This window comes from Myotis nattereri, assembly GCF_964212035.1.
Source record: "Myotis nattereri genome assembly, chromosome: 5".
Taxonomy (NCBI): Eukaryota; Metazoa; Chordata; class Mammalia; order Chiroptera; family Vespertilionidae; genus Myotis; species Myotis nattereri.
In genome coordinates, this window is record NC_138080.1 from 52,174,178 (window position 1) to 52,190,726 (window position 16,549).

Here is a 16,549-nt window from a genome sequence, read left to right on the forward strand (position 1 = left end):
AAACCATGTCAGCTCCATGAAGGCAGATGCCATACCTGTTTGACTTACCACTGTCTCCTTGGCCAGTTAGCATCATGTTGTCACCTAATTTTGCTCACTAAATATTTGAGGAGCAAGCAAAATAAATGTAAGATGGTATTGTTCCCATTTTCATAATATCGGAAGTGATAAACAGGAATAACAAACTTTTAACAACCTGGAATTTTTAGAAATTCTTTCTTAGCTAGAGGGGAGATTATGTGATCATTATGAAATCAAAGTAATCACTATGATATTAAATAATTATTAATGTAATGTTATGCCTAATGCTTAGTGCCTAATGATAGAGAGAAATATTTTGTTGACTCTGGCTATAGCATATCAAATATATTAAACCTATTTTATTAAACTTTAAAAAAGTCTTTTAAATGCTTATAGATTATCTCAAATATCTTTCCTCTTTAAGGGACATGGTAAGAAGACATACATATATTTATTCTTTTATAAAACTAGCATTCTATTCCACTCCTTGCAGCACTCAGTCCTATATCACAGTTACTAGATCAGAGTGAAACTTACATTTTAAGACTGGCAATATGGAAATTTGTAATTGAAGTTTTTTCATTAAGGTCAAAGAACGGTATTACATCTTTTATTAAAGTATATATCAGATATTCTAAGTACTGTATCTATGCATAGATTCTTGTCAGTTAAGAAAAGAACATAGAAAAATGATTGAAAGGAACTTGTGTAAAGTGCAACTAAGCTGTGATGTCATGGGATTAACCCGTTCACATTAGTGGTATGAATGATCTTCACAACCAGTGATGGAAATGGCCTGATGTTTTTCTCGGGGGAGAAATGAAACCACAAAAATATGGGAAGAATTCTTTTCATAATATTGAATAATGCAGCACTGCATTTCTCACTCCAGAGAGGAGATGGAATACTAACTAGAAAACAAAACAAAATAAATGCAGAGAAGCAACTCTATGAGCTTGCCTTCTGCGCTGGAGAGTGAAGGGTGGCATAACTGAGTGCAAACTTTGAAATAGGGTCAGTCTGCCAGGGCTAACCGGCATGGATGAACAGATTACTCTGACACATGTTTCTGTGAAAGAGAGGCTAAGGGGCTGCTTTGCTTTAGGAGCAAAGAGCCCTGTTCGCCTGCCTCCTTAGGCTTTTGCTGTCACAACAGCTTGAACTAAAATTAACCTCTAGATACAATCAGCAAGGTAAGCATCCTTGAGAAAACACATGCTTCTACAAGGTCGGGTCTTAAAGACTAAACATAGAGATTCTAATAAAACACCCCAAGGGATCGGACTTGTTTGGAAAAGTCAAGGTAGGGGCTGCTGCCTTCAGCAAGGTCCCCCTTAGAGGCCCCCAACCTTTTGGAGATTCCTCCTTACAGACTTTCCAACCAAATCCCATGCTTCCCTATATCAATCTACCGAAACTGTCCCTGCAAGCCTACAATTATGTCATTAAGTCACAAGGGGTATTAGAAGGAATAATTAGAAATATGTTGTAGAGTTGCATACTCACAAGAAATTTTTATGGGAGGGAAAAGATAGTAAGCATTTACTCTGAGGAAGTCTCATGACTTGAAAATCAAGCATTTCAGGTCACGAGGCTTTTATTTAGCAAGGATAGGCCACAGAGTTGTTTTGGGGTGTGTGTGTGTGTGTGTGTGTGTGTGTGTGTGTGTTTTAACCTTAATTTGAAGGTTGTTTAAGCATTTTGCCCTTTTCATCCATCACCTAACACGTTCATAGGAAAAAGAATGGGAAAACAGAAGAATGGATTCCAAAGGGATAATTGCAAATTTTTTTTTTTCCTTAAGGAATCAATTCCAAGCTTCAGTTTGAAATCATGCCGGGTGCATCGTCTGGGCTGTTTGAGATAAATGCTGACACTGGCGAGGTGGTGACAGCCACCACACTTGACAGAGAAGTTCAGGAAGTCCTCACCCTCCGAGGTAAGGGATCCCTTGACTCTGCTGAACAAACAAACAAAAATGGGCAGGAGAAAGTTCAGTGCTGAAATTTTACATTTCAGTAGGGTGTCTTTAAAGAAAACATAATTGAGCCAGGGCTACCTGTCAGTTTGGTCTGATGCTGTCTAGTTAGCGCAGTGCATTTTAGGTATGAATCCGTGGCCACACTCTGTGCCATTTTTTATTCCTTGTCAGTCCTTGTTCGAGATGGAGGAGTCCCTTCCTTGTCCGGCACCACCACCGTTCTCTGTACCGTGGAAGATGAAAATGACCATGCTCCGAAGATCATTGTCCCCGCCCATGACATTGAGGTTCTGGAAAACCAAGAGCCAGGGGTTGTCTACACGGTTTTGGCCTTCGATATGGATACTGGCAATAATGGAGCTGTCAAGTATCATATAATCGGTAAGTGTTTTTATTATTAAAATTCCCCCCAGGGTACTAACCCAGTTGGCACACACTGCACGGCGATTATTTTGTATTTGGTATCTATTGGAATGCCTACACACCCAGTAAGAACAGATTGGCGCCCTGGGCATTCTCTCCACTCCTTCCTACAGCCATTTGGAACCACTGCCCTCCAAATTCTTTAAAAATCTGCTGCCAAAGCTGGTCGATGTTTCTTTCTCTCTCAATGTTTCTAACTCTCTATCTCTCTCCCTTCCTCTCTATAAAAAAAATCAATAAAAATATATTTTAAAAAAATCTGCTGCCAAGTACTCTTATAAATTTTTCTATAGGGCAATGCATTTTAGTGCCCTAAATTATTTAACATCAGTGGATGTACAGATGGAAAGATAGCTTTTTCCTCCCTACTTTTGTTTCTCTCTTATAATCACTTATTTTTAATATTTTGAGCAATTCAGACTTTTTTCAAGTCTTTCTAGAAGGACCTAGGACACATAAGTGGGCAAACAATTTCAAGATCTGAATATCAGTGTAACACCTCAGATCTACAACATACCCTGTGGATCGCAGTCTTTAGGAACTTCTTCTCTAGCAGATAATTTTGTGATATGGCCCCTTTGGATCGGAGGCATAAGGATTTCTGACAGAATAACTTCCGCATCAGCACAGTCAGCTTGAGAGAGCCATATCTTACTCACCTAAAAAAAGAGTGATTGAAGAGTCAGCTTTTTAGCAGGCATCAGAGAGGACATGGAGTGGTAGGAGTTGAGGAGAGAATAATGCTTCTGATGTAGAGAAGCTATGCTAAGGTTTTGTGAACATAGTTTTAAGACTGGCTTCTGGAAGCGATTACTCTCTATGTGGTAAAAATTCTATAACCAGTCTACATTTTCTTTGTAGCACCCATTGTACTCCAAAATGAAAACAGTTTTATTGTCTTTACCCCTGATTATAAAATGATATGTAATCATTGTAGAATATATATACAATTTATTTTTAAAAAAAAACATAACAAAAGTAATAACACAAAAAGTCTTATGTCATGCAGAGATAACTCATTTGGTATTGTGGCAAACACTTTTCCATGAGTCTAGGGAACACAGACACCAATTTTAAATGTATTGACTAATTTATATGTGCTAGTTTGTTTCTTCATTTTTTAAGCTAACATACTCTGTAAATCTTTCATGTCAATGAGTACACACATTTCTAATGATGTTTCATATACATATGCATAACATTTATTTCACTCATTCCTTTTTGTGGTCACTTAGATATTGAAAAGTCCTACTATTATAAAAGTGCTGTGTTGAACAATATTTATATTATTTCCTCAGGATAAGGTAATATACTGCCATCCACAGAATAATACTCCCTGCAAGTAACTTATGTCAGCAAGCCCAATCCTTTTCTCTTCCCCTCCTGTTGCAGTGGGATAGATATTTTCCTCCTCTGTAAACTTCACTTTTCTAAAATGTCTCAGACTATCTGTGGTTAAGGGCCAAGGTTTATGTTTTTTTAATTTCTATCTTTTGTGACTGATAATTTTATAAAATACAATAATAATAAGTTACTGGGGGGAAAAATCAGACATGCAAAATGCAAACCACAATTTTTAAGAACTATTATTGTAATCCGCAGGCATAAAATTATTCTCTTGAGCTGCTATAAAATTTTCTAAATGCTTACTCTCAATTTCTGTATTTATCTTGGTGAGGACCAATTACAAACACTTTCCAGACTGCCACCTGTCCCCATCTATGGCATCAGGGACATTCCTTGTGTCCATTCACTTCTTTTTCCTGAATTGCCAACTTTTCTCCTTCTATTGGCTTTCCCATCACTTTTTACCAGTCTTTTCCATCTTGAAAAACATTCCCCCTCAGATATATCCCTTTACTCAGGATCTATTTGTCTTAACAATTAAGCTTCTTAAAATCATCTGCACTCTGGTTTCTGTGTCTTTACCTCATTTTCATTCCTTAGTTCATTGCAACATGTTGCACGGAAGTCACTCGGTTGAAACTGTCTTTGCAAAAGACACTAAGGATCTTGCTGCTAAACCCCGTGGATCCTTTTCAGTTCTTAATTTCATTGTACTGCTTTATGCCTTCATGCTTCGGGCCCTGGACACCTGATCTGACCTTGACTTCAGAAAGCCACTTTCTCCCTAATCTTTAGACAAGCCTTCCCAATGTCTCTGTTCTCCTGGTGGTCCTCTGACTTGGAGTTCCCGGGGTCTTTTGTGCTTACCGGGGTATCCTTTTTCTTGTCTCATAGATGCACTCTTATTGTATCATTTCAATAAGAACCAGAGCTTGAATTAACCAACTCTCCACTTTGGATCCACTGATTCCATCACCCCAATAAATGAGCTCTTTCATGGCATCCGTGAGTTTGAATTATTTTCTAGCTATTACCAGATACTCCATTGCCAATGCTTAACTGAAAGTAAAGCATGATTTGCCACACTAAAAGGCTAGAAGTGAAATATGACAGAATTTAAACCAGCAGATATAAAAGCAGCACCTATCTGTATTTTTAAAAAAAACAACTCATCAAATATTGGCAAAATCAAATACTGAGGAAGAGTTCCGGCCATAAGCACATCTTACCTAAAAACCAACCCGAAAGCCAGTCCATGATTATTTTTTAAGCAATTTGCTGTTGGTTATTTTTTGTTTTGTTTTTTTTTGTTTTATTTTTTGTGGGCAAACTCACGGATGCCATGAAAGAGCTCATTTATTGGGGTGATGGAATCAGTGGATCCAAAGTGGAGAGCTGGTTTATTGGGATGAAGGGATCGGTGGCTTCCAGTTTCAAGCTCTGGTTCTCAGTCCCTGTCTTCAGCTGCCACTGGTACCCCAATATCTCCAAATCTTTATCTGCACCCTAGATGTCAGGCCACTAATGGATTTTTTTAAGTCAAGTAATGACTGTCATATAAATATAAAGTTAATGACTGCCAAAGAAATGTATTTAACTCATTAATTAATGAACAAGCTAAAAAGATGTTACATTAGTTCAAGGAAAATTCTAAGAAACACACACACACACACACACACACACACACACACACTCACACACACACACCAAGAACCATGTAAAAAATTTAGAGTGTTAAAGTAGCTAAAAGATGGTGAAGGTGGAAGGTAACTCTAATGTCAAAGCCACATTGGACACCCAGTAATCTTTTTTTTTAACCCCAGGATATCCACTTACCCGTCTTCCTCCCAATTCAAATTATTTCAGTTTTTCCTGGCAGCCTCAAGGACCTAAATCGTTATATATAACAGCATCGGATTATCAGAGTGTCCAAAAACAAACTTAGCAGCACCTCCTTCTCATTCCCCCGTTATGGTCTGGCTTCTCCTACAGTCTCTGCTGGTGGTCATCAGCTGTTTTTGCTCAACTTGCCCTTAAAGAATCTTGTTACACATGTAAGCACTGAAAATGCATGTTCACATTTTTTACATGGGAGAAGGATTATTGGTAGAACAGTAATGTTTCTGAGTTATATAATGCTATATCAATGATTGATCTTTATTTTTATTTTACAACTTAGAAACTTGAATAGGTCCTACAATTTAGTTCATCGCAAAGATCGCTCCCAACTATGAAAAGATACATTCCCCAGGCATGAAAGTTAGTCACTATTTCAGCACCGAACGCCAACATTGGGAATACCCCTGTGCTTGGCAGGAAGTTTTACATTTTGGGGTGGTACACCTTGGTCAGGTTAGGATGGGTGAGAAGTGAGCCTTTCTTTTATAATACGAAAGAAGGGTGATTGCAAAAATAAATGTGGGAAAGGCAAGCCCACGTGATCCTAGGTGATTAGGCAGAACAATTTTAGGAATGAGGATATATAAACTGAGCTGGAAATCACCTTAAAACTACCCGTTCCTAGGTTCTCCGTGGAAAGCTTCATATAAACCTGGGAACACTCAGAACACTCACTGTAAAGAGCACTGGTCTAAACACTCTTGTCTTTCACCTAAGCCCATCATGAAGTCTTCCTTACTCCTTATTTTTTCCTCCTTAATATTTTTGGAATATGTCCACTTCCTCTATACACATATAATTTCAGAACCTCCTCATTGCTCAAGTCAATTACCATAGTTATTGCCAAACCTCCTGTATTCTATTTAAGCTTTGACACTGATGTCCAATACTCATTCTAAAACAGAAATGTGATTCCTAACACTTTCCTGCCTGCAATCCTTCAAGGACTCCCCATGGACCCTAAAGTATAGACCCTTCATCAGTGCACACAGAGCACTTCATGATTAGACCCCTTGCTTACCTCTGAAATCCATGGCCAACCCTCTCCATACCCTTGACATTTAAATACCTAGGGGACCACGTGTTCACTAAAACATTTGCAACTATTAATTTCTCCTACTCCTAAGACTTCACACACGCTCTTCCCTCTTCCTCCTCCTCTCCCCTGTCTTTGAAATTTGCAGCCTGTCTTCCTCCCCTTTAGAAATTAGTTTTAATGTCAGTCTTTCTAATGAGCATATCTTGAACATCCTAGCGCAGGACTGTGTACCCTTCCCCTGTACTCCCTAGTGTCCTGTGTGTATGATTTTCACACCACACTTTCATGTCCAAGTCCTGACCCACATTTCCTCTGAACTATAAACTCTTGGAGACTGGGATCGTGTCCTAATCTCCTCCTAATCCAGCATCCAGCACATACTTGGTACATGACAGATGTTCCTTAAATTGATACTGAGTGAATGAATTGCTTTATTAACCACAAACCCCACAGAAATGTAGTCTTTCTGGCCCTATATTGAGTACAAATTAACCATGTCTTGTGAATAAGTACAAATGCAAGTCCCTTCTCCTCAGCCTCCAGCACTACCTCTGGCTGTTGTGTTCTCTGAGTGCCCATCCACTTCTTCCCCATATGCCTCTGGTGGATTCCAGTAACTTCCCACATTATTGGGAATAGTGTGCCTCATCCAAGAATATGCCCCTCAACCAAAAATTGGCCGACCATTCAAGAATATGTCCAGCAAGTCATTGAACCACATTTTTCCTGACTAATGCTCAGGGTAACTTTCAAATATTGAGAGCTTTTTGTCCTGTGTTCAGCTTTAACTTACATTCCACTTAGTACCAGGGACAGTAGTAAAGGAAATATTTTTTTGAAGGATATAGAGATGAATGAAACATCCTCCTTGTTTATGTTATGGAAGAAATAGACAAGTGTTCCACTAACAGAAGTGTTATGAGTCATGCACAAGGTGCCATGGAAAAGTAGAAGAACTATTGCTGTTGTATAAATGGCATACAATCTGTAGTGATTAATGTTTGTGAAAATTACTGTTATCAATTTGTAAAATTTTTTGCATTTATTTTTTTTAATTATGAGAGAGAGAGAGAGAGAGAGAGAGAGAGAGAGAGAGAGAGAGAGAGATTTGTTGTTCCACTTATTTATACATTATTTGGTTAATTCTTGTATGTGTCCTGATGGGGGATCAAACCCACAACCTCTTAGCATATTGGGACAATGCTCTAACCAACAGAGCTACCTGGCCAGGGCTTGTCAATCTGTTAATCTTTGATTGGAATATAAAAATGGACATTATATCCTGTTTCTTATCCCTGCCAACTGTTGTTTCATTTCAAATAAAACATACATTTTCATCCTCTCAAGAGGAAAAATATATGAATATAAAAGTTGTACACGCACATATACAAAAATCATACAAATCAGTTAAAGCAAGTGTTCTAATTATTGATTGAATTAAGATACATATTGAATTATATAATTTGTTTATCTCCAATAATAGAAGCTTCATGAGGGCAGGGACTTTATCGTTCATGTTCACTGTTATAGCCTCAGTACTTACAAAAGCACTACAATGTAGTAATCAGGAAATAAATATTTATTGAGTGAACGAATCAGTGAATATATATGTGTGTATATTGCTAGCCAAGGGCTGCTACTTTTTTTAACTCGAGTGAACTTTGAATTTGTTTTCTTTAATAGATGGCAATACTGATGAGTACTTTTCTATTAATGAAACGTCAGGAGAACTCTCAACCACTCGTGCTTTGGACCGAGAGCAAGTCAACAATTTTGCCCTTGTCATCCTGTGCTCTGATCTGGGGGACCCCCCGAGAAGCTCTCTAGTGCAGTTGCAAGTTAGAGTCTTGGATGACAATGACCACAGCCCTTCCTTCCCCGTGCTTCAGTACCAGTCCTTCGTGAGAGAAGATGCTGACGTGGGAACAGTGGTTCTTGTGCTGTCCGCTGTGGACAAGGATGAAGGCCTGAATGGGCAAACTGAGTATTTCCTGACAGATGAGGCTGCTGGTGCCTTCACCATCGATCCCGTGGCAGGCATTTTGAGAACTGGCCACGCCCTCGACCGAGAAGCCAGATCTCAATATATATTTCGGGCTGTGGCCAGAGACTGTAGCGTCCAGGGCTCAAGAAGCACCACAGTAATGATAAAAGTGCATGTCACTGATGTTAATGACAATGATCCAGTTTGGGAACAGAACCCCTTAGATATTTTTCTTTCCCCTCAGTCACCTATCAACCAGACGACTGCCATTCTGAGAGCCAGTGATCCAGACTTGGGGCCCAATGGAACTGTCATTTTTAGTTTTGCAGAGACCCAGTCAGTCTTTTCTATTAATAAATATACAGGAGAGATTCACCTTCAGCAGAATCCATCTTCAGAATATTTTCCGATCTGGCTGCAGCTTAAAGTTATGGACCAAGGGGCCCCAGCTAGGACAGCCATTGGTCTCTTGATTGTTCACATGGAAGGAGAGGATGTAAAGATGTCCTTCAGCCACCGTCTGTATAAAGGAATTGTGACTGAAAATTGTGAGGCAGGTAAGTGTCCCTTTGAGGGTTTTTTTAAATTTTATTTTGTACTTATTTTGGCAAAGGGCTTAAAATTAAGGATCACACAATAAAAGTGCTATTGTAGATTTATAAAGTTTTAAACTAACCAGTTCTTTTTAAAAATATTTTTATTGACCTCAGAGAGAGGAAGGGAGAGGGAGAAAGAAATAGAAATATCAATGATAAGAATCACTGATTGGCTGCCTCCTGTATGCCCCACACTGGGGATTGAGCCCACAGCCTGGGCATGTGTCCTGATCGGGAATCAAACTATGACCTCAGAGTTCATGGCAGATGCTCAACCACTGAGCAACACCGGCTGGGCAAGCAAAATACTTGGTATGCTCATTTTCATCCAAAGTATATCAGGGAGATATACTCAAATATGGTAAGACACACATGTGACACTTTTTCTCATAAAGCTAATTGTTTTACAATAATTTTCACACAAATTTATGCCATCATGGAAAATACAAAAAAACCCCTACCAAACAGATTAATTTAAAATAGCTTTCTAAACAAAAGAAAAAAAACTTCTCTGTAGAGAGTTGTGAATTAAATTCAATCTAGGTAATCATATCCAACTGGAGAAGAGAGAAATTAATTTTCTGATCCTTTTATCCACCAGAGGGCAAAGCTAAGGGCCTCACGGGTTTGGGAGAGGAGTGTGGTTGCTAAAAGTCTGATGAATGTTGTATGGTTGCTAATGTCATGTTTTTGTTTGTCATTTTCTTATGATTTAATTTCACTTTACACCTCCTAAGTCACTATTTAAAAGGCAACCTGCCATTTTTCTGAAATTGATTTATTCATTTCATAGTGAAAATATATTTTACACATTATATACTGCTTCATGTATGAAAAGAGAATATTCAGTTTAATATTGAATGTCAAATTAGATTATTAACCTGACTTCCACCCTCTTTTGAATTATGGGTTGCTTATTCAGAAGTCCTGTTATTGATTCTTAACACAATTAAGAGTAAATTGCCAATTATCTTCATTACATGAAATAACAATGGCTTCCTTCCAAAGTAAATCAGAAATTTCCAACCTATATATGTATAATGAGGCTTCCACAAAGGTGTTAAGTGTTAATTCTTAAAAGGTGTTAAGAAAAATTCATAAGTACCAACCTCATAGCAGAGTCTGATGGAAAGTAAAATTAACATGTTCTAAATAATATAGCACAAAATACAGTATCTTAATCAATCTTGAAACTAATCTGATAAAATAGTACAATCAAGCCCAGCCTTTGTCTGGAGCGCAGATATAAACATTTCTCCCTAAACATCTTTGACACATGGTGGTCTTTGTCTTTACTTGAATATTTCAGTGATTGAGAGTTTAGGACAGTGGTTCTTGAACTTGCGTATAAAACCAGTGATCTATGAAACTCCTTCCCTCTGCTGCAGGTTCTGCTTCCCAGCTCTTCCAGGTTCTGCTTAAGGCTGGGGTCCAGACCCTGTTGCAGGGTTGGAGGAAGTAGGGAGTGCTGGAGGAGAGAGACAAATTGTGATTTTTAAATAGCAGGTAAGATCAGGCATCATTGAGTAGGTGACATTAGGGCAAAGACTTAAAGAGAGGAGGTAGGCATTCCTATATCTGGGGGGAAAAGTGTTCCAGAAAAAAAGGAAAAGCTTTGTTTGTTCAAAGAACAGCAAAAAGGACTGCGTGATTGCAGCAGTAAGCAAGGGGGAGAATCATAGGCGATGAGGCCACAGCACGAGGCGTTGGGAGGACTTTGGGTTTTACTTGCGATAATTTTCCCTTTTCCAGTTTGTTCACTCACCCTTCACATAAGAGAGTCTACAACCACTGCTAGAGAACATTCACACCCAGTGTAAATTTGGCAGAGCAATAGGCATTAAGTATGTTATTCCTCAAAAGAATTGTCATGGAAGTCATCATTATTATTACAACTTTTTACATTAGTGAATGAAATTTCTAAAAATACCTAAGGCCCAAAATAGAAATTTTTATGATAATGAAAAAAGGGGGGGGGGGAACCTTATCTGTCATTCCTACTTCATTATGTAAGGCCAGTCTCCTATTTGGAATGGAATTCAATAGAATGAGTAGCATCTAACTGACTTAGCCATTTACAATGATATTGGATTTCATTATCTTACCTCTGACTCTAAGATAGCTCTGGAGGAGACTGAAGGAGAAAGGCCTTAGGCAAGGTCAAGTTTTCTCAGAAGACAAACACCTCACAAGACAGTTTTCATCTTTGTGAATTAACCCCAGTACCACCTCTGGGCCTCAGCTGTATAGGCTCAAGACCCCATTTTATTAAATCAGGGAGTTCTTTCCCCAGGCTGAGAGTCATATATGACAGAGACATATATAAGTCAGAGCTCATGTTCTTTTATTCATATTAAGAACCATGTGAACTAGAGTGGTCATGTCAAGATGACTAGCTCTCTCTAAGAAAAAAGAAGCCAAATTGTAATTAGAGAGTTGCTCGCTAATCCTAACAGTTTGAGCAGGATGTGATTCACATATTGAATGTCATCAGCCGATGTTACTCTTTCCTCACAAAGAACTCACACAGCAGTACTTAGTGGGATTTTGTGATGTCATGACTTTCATAGCTCATCAACTTCCTTTGGACTTACACATTTTTCCCTTTAAGTGTCTTAACACTTAGTCAAGGCTTCTGCCCTGGGAGTGATTCTGTTTCTTTGTTTTCTTTATATGTAACAGGGTTAATGTATTTTTGAAGACTATTTTTTTCCCAGAGAAATTTAGGTTCTTGGCAAAATTGAGAGAAAGCTGCAGAGATTTCCCATACATCCTCTGCCACCACACACACACAGCCTCCGCAGTTACCGACATCCTGCACCTGAGGGGTTACTTTTGCTACAGCCGGTGAACCTACATGGACACATCATAATCATCAGAAGTCCATAGTTTACGTTAGGGTTCACCCTTTGTGTTGTGCATTCTGTGGTTTGGATAAATGTATCATGACATGGATCCATCATTATGGTATCATAGAGTAGTTTCACTGCCCTAAAAATCCTCCATGCTCTGTCTATTCATCCCTCCCCCACTTCTGCCCCAACCCCTGGCAATCACTGATCTTTTTATTCGTCTTCATAGTTTTGCCTTTTTCGGCATGTCATATAGTTGAATTCGTCCAGCATGTAGTCTTTTCAGATTTTCCTTCACTTAGTAATATGCATTTAGGGTTCCTCTATGTCTTTTCATGGCTTGATAGCCCTGAATAATATATCATTGTCTGGGTGTAGCACAGTTTATTTATCCATTCATCTACTGAAGGACAGCTTGGCTACTTCCAAGTTTGGGCAATTATGAATAAAGCTGCTATAAAAATAGCAACTATAAAAATACCCCTGTACAGGTTTTTGTATAGACATAAGTTTTCAACTCCTTTGGGTAAATTCCAAAGAGTGTGATTGCTGGCTTTTATGGTAAGAGTATGTTTAGTATTTTAAAGAAACTGCCAAACTGTCTTCCAAAGTGGCTGTACCATTATGCATTCCTACCACAGTGAAGGACAGTTCTTCTTGTTCCACATCCTTGTCAGAGTTTGATGTTGGCAGCATTCTGGATTTTGGCCATTCCAATAAGTGTGTAGTAATATCGCATTGTTGTTCTAATTTGCATGTCCCTGGTGACATATTGATGTGGGGGGATCTATTCATGTTCTTATTTCCCTTCTGTTTATCTTCTTTGATGAGGTGTCTTTTTAGGCCTTTGCCCGTTTTTTAGTTTGTTTTCATGTTGAATTCTAAGAGTTCTTTGTATATTTTAGATACTAGTCCTTTATCTTTTGTAAATGTTTTCTCCCAATCTGTGGCTTGACTTCTCTCATTCTCTTGACAGTGTCTTTCTCAAAGCAGAAGTTTTAAATTTTAATGAAATCGAGTTTATCAATTATTTCTTTAATGGATTGTGCCTGTAGTATTTATCTAAAAAACGGTCACTGAACCCAAGGTTATCTAGGTTTTCTCATATTTTATCTTGTAGGAGTTTTATAGTTTTTTGTCTTACATTTAGACCTATGATACATTTTGAGTTAATTTTTGTGAAGGGGATAAAGTTGGTGTTTAGATTCATTTTTATATTTGCATGTAAATGCTCAGTTGTTCCAGCACCATTTGTTGAAAGGACTATCTTTGCCTCATTGTACTGTCCTTGCTCCTCTGTCAAAGATCAGTTGACTCTCTATATGGGTCTGTTTCTGGGCTCCCTGTCTGCTCCATTGATCTATTTGTCTATTCTTTTCCTAATACCACACTGTCTTAATGACCATAGCTTTATAGTAAGTCTTAAAGTTGTGTTATCTGTGGGTTCATATTTTTGTCCTTTGTTTTTCTCCAACTTTGTTCTTTTACGGTTAGTATTTTTGAACTACATTTCCACCCTTTTCTCTAGTGTTGTCTGTGCATAAGACCTTCCACCTACTCTGCAAGGGTGTCCACTTATTTTGTATAGCTTTAGGATAATTGCAGCAAAATGCAAAGAAAAAATATTCTGCCTTTGACAAACAGAGGTAGTTCATAAGGAAGCCTGCCACAGGGAAAGAAAGGAAAGCCCGCGTCTTCTAGTTGCTGGTGAGTGTGGGTAGGGCAAGGGCAAAAAGGTATAGGAAACAAGTAGCAGAATCATCCTGGCCCCTCACTTTCCTGAAGCTATAATCCTGAAGGTGGCCATTGAGAGAGACAAGGAAAAGCGGACAGCAGAAGATACTGTGCGACTCTGGGGGGACACTGCTTCCTATGCTAACACAGGACAAGTGGCAGCAGAGTAAAATGAGCAACATGTTTAGGTAAAGAGAAGGCACAAGTGACCTCCCCATCCCCGTTTGGCTCTGGCAAGGCCTAGAAGACATCTATCTCATGGTCCCAGCATTTCTACTTGAGAACTCAGATTAACACAGAGTATAGGCCAGCACACCTGCCAGGGGCCACTGTTGTGAAGGATGAGATGAGCCTATACTCAGGTCTTGGGGGGCTGGATGACCCTCCAGAGGGTCTGCAGTATCAAAACCAGCTGTGGTAGGGCCAGGTCAGCAGTGTGCAGTGCTGAGCCTGAACATGTTGACAAGAGGGAGGGAATCTCAAAGATGAACATGTTCTCAAAATACATTGTTACCCAAAAGTGCTGCTGAAGGGAGAGAGATCAAGAATACCCTAAATAGGGCTTGTAAGATGATCAGGTTTTTTACTCTTGTCCATCAGGGTAGGGTTGATAAGGAATATTAGAGCAATCGTAAACATTTTAAATGCAATTTTTTCTTTGCATATCTTAAATTGTGTGCAAAGCTGTAACTCTGCTTTGTTCATTTTTAACTCTTAAAGGGTACTCTGACCTCTGTTCTTGAGATGCCCCTTATTTTTATATCCTTCCCCATCATACTTCCTATTAACATTGACTGTATACTCAATAGTGTCCACTCAATATTCATTTTTTAACAATATAGGAAACAAGGGGTCTGTCCTCTTAAGGGCCTTGAGCATCTCTTCAACTATTCTATAACAAGACAGTTTTGATGATTAAATGAGTGCTTAAGGCATTTTACCATCATGATTACCAACAGTGTAAGTGGAAGACATGGAGATGAATGTGCAGCCAGAAGGAGCTGGGAGAAGTTCCCCACTGTGGGTGTCAGAGCCAGAAAAATCTTGCTACTATGAGGTGTTCACCAAATGTTTGTTGAAATAATTTCACCATTTAATCATCATACTTTGAAGTAGCAAAGGCCATATGCCCAAATGAGAATAAAACCAGGCACAGAGAAGGTGAGGCAGATACTTAGTTCCAAGCAGGGGGAATGGCTCACACAGAAGTGTGGGGACTTAGGAGCAAGGTGGGTTTACCATTAGAAGCAGCAAACCATCTGCACAGAGGTTCTCATGAGCTTTTTAGTAATGAGCTGGAATGGAGAGTCATTGATGGCCTTTACATAGCAGAAGAGTGACAAAAAAAATTTATATTGTAGAAGATGACTTTGAAGGCCTTGTGAAGGGTGGTGGAAGGGGAGAGAGTTAAGTTAGGAAGGGACTGTGGCAATGCACATGACCAGGGCCTGAATAAAGCCATGGCGCTGGGCGAAGACAAGTGGGATCATATATTATTGTTGTTAAGTCAGTGTCTCTATGGGGGATGAGTACTAGGTCTGTCTATTCTGACATCTTGATAAATGTCACTCCCAACTTTCCTTCTTAAGTGATTGAAATATGTTTAACATTTCAGTGGCTGGACATTTAAAAGATAATAGGTAATTCAAAATCACCCAAATGTTTGAAAAATACATTTCTCTCAAGTTAACCATCAATTTAAAAATATGCTTGCATTGCTTAGAAATATCAAAAATGAAACTCTGGAATTATTCACTCATGGACAATTCATAATAAAATGTTTTCGTAATTATTTTAACTAAGTGTTTCTATGATTATGATTTTTATAGTCATCTAGCATTAATAGAAGAAAAAAGCCAAGAATATTAAATGTATCATACTTTTCGATGCAATGTTAGACATGAAGTGAAAATCATAAAAGCCTGAAAATATAAAAAAATAAATTCTTCTATATGTTTTACTTACCTCACGGAAACTGAAGATACCGTGTTGGTTTTTCTATTTTACCATTTCTATCTTGATGTGAAATGAGAACTAGTTGTGAATTTCCTCTTGGTGCTTGAAGACAGACAGGCTTTTATTTAAAACGTGCCCAGCTGGTATGGCTCAGTGGTTGAGTGTTGACTGATGAACCAGGAGGTCCTTTCTTCTCTGTCGATTTCCAGTCAGGGCACATGCCAGGTTGCAGGCTCGATCCCCGGTGAGGGACATTGAGGAGCCAGTTGATCAGTGATTCTCTCATCATTGCTGTTTCCATTTCTATCTCCCTCTCCCTTTCTCTCACTAAAGTCAATAAAAACATTTTAAAAATTTAACAATAAAACGTGCATAGTTGGTGGCGGGCTAAGGGGATGGGAACGAGGGCATCTGTAATAGTGTCATCAATAAAAATAAAGTTTAGCCCTAGCTGGTTTGGCTCAGTGGATAGAGCGTCCTGTGGACTGAAGGGTCCCAGGTTCGATTCCAGTCAAGGGCATATGCGTGGGTTGCAGGCTCCATCCCCAGTAGGGGGCATGCAGGAGGCAGTCGATCAATGATTCTCTCTCATCATTGATGTTTCTATCTCTCCCTCTCCCTTCCTCTCTGAAATCAATAAAAATATATTTTTTTTAAAGTTTAAAAAAAGAATTTAAAAAATGTGCATAGTAAGCCAAGACCAAGAAGGATTCATGG

The 16,549-nt window shown here is 38.8% G+C and overlaps 1 protein-coding gene across 1 annotated transcript in view; it reads left to right on the plus strand.

Moving 5' to 3' along the window:
• Nucleotides 1–16,549, plus strand: part of DCHS2 (dachsous cadherin-related 2) — a gene marked incomplete at its 5' end in the record, with an annotated part of 201,144 nt that overhangs the window by 154,556 nt on the left and 30,039 nt on the right. The window contains 3 exons of the mRNA XM_081090653.1: nucleotides 1,826–1,960; nucleotides 2,174–2,383; nucleotides 8,394–9,255. Coding sequence (XP_080946779.1) covers nucleotides 1,826–1,960; nucleotides 2,174–2,383; nucleotides 8,394–9,255 — 1,207 coding nt within the window. The remainder of the gene's footprint in view (nucleotides 1–1,825; nucleotides 1,961–2,173; nucleotides 2,384–8,393; nucleotides 9,256–16,549) is intronic.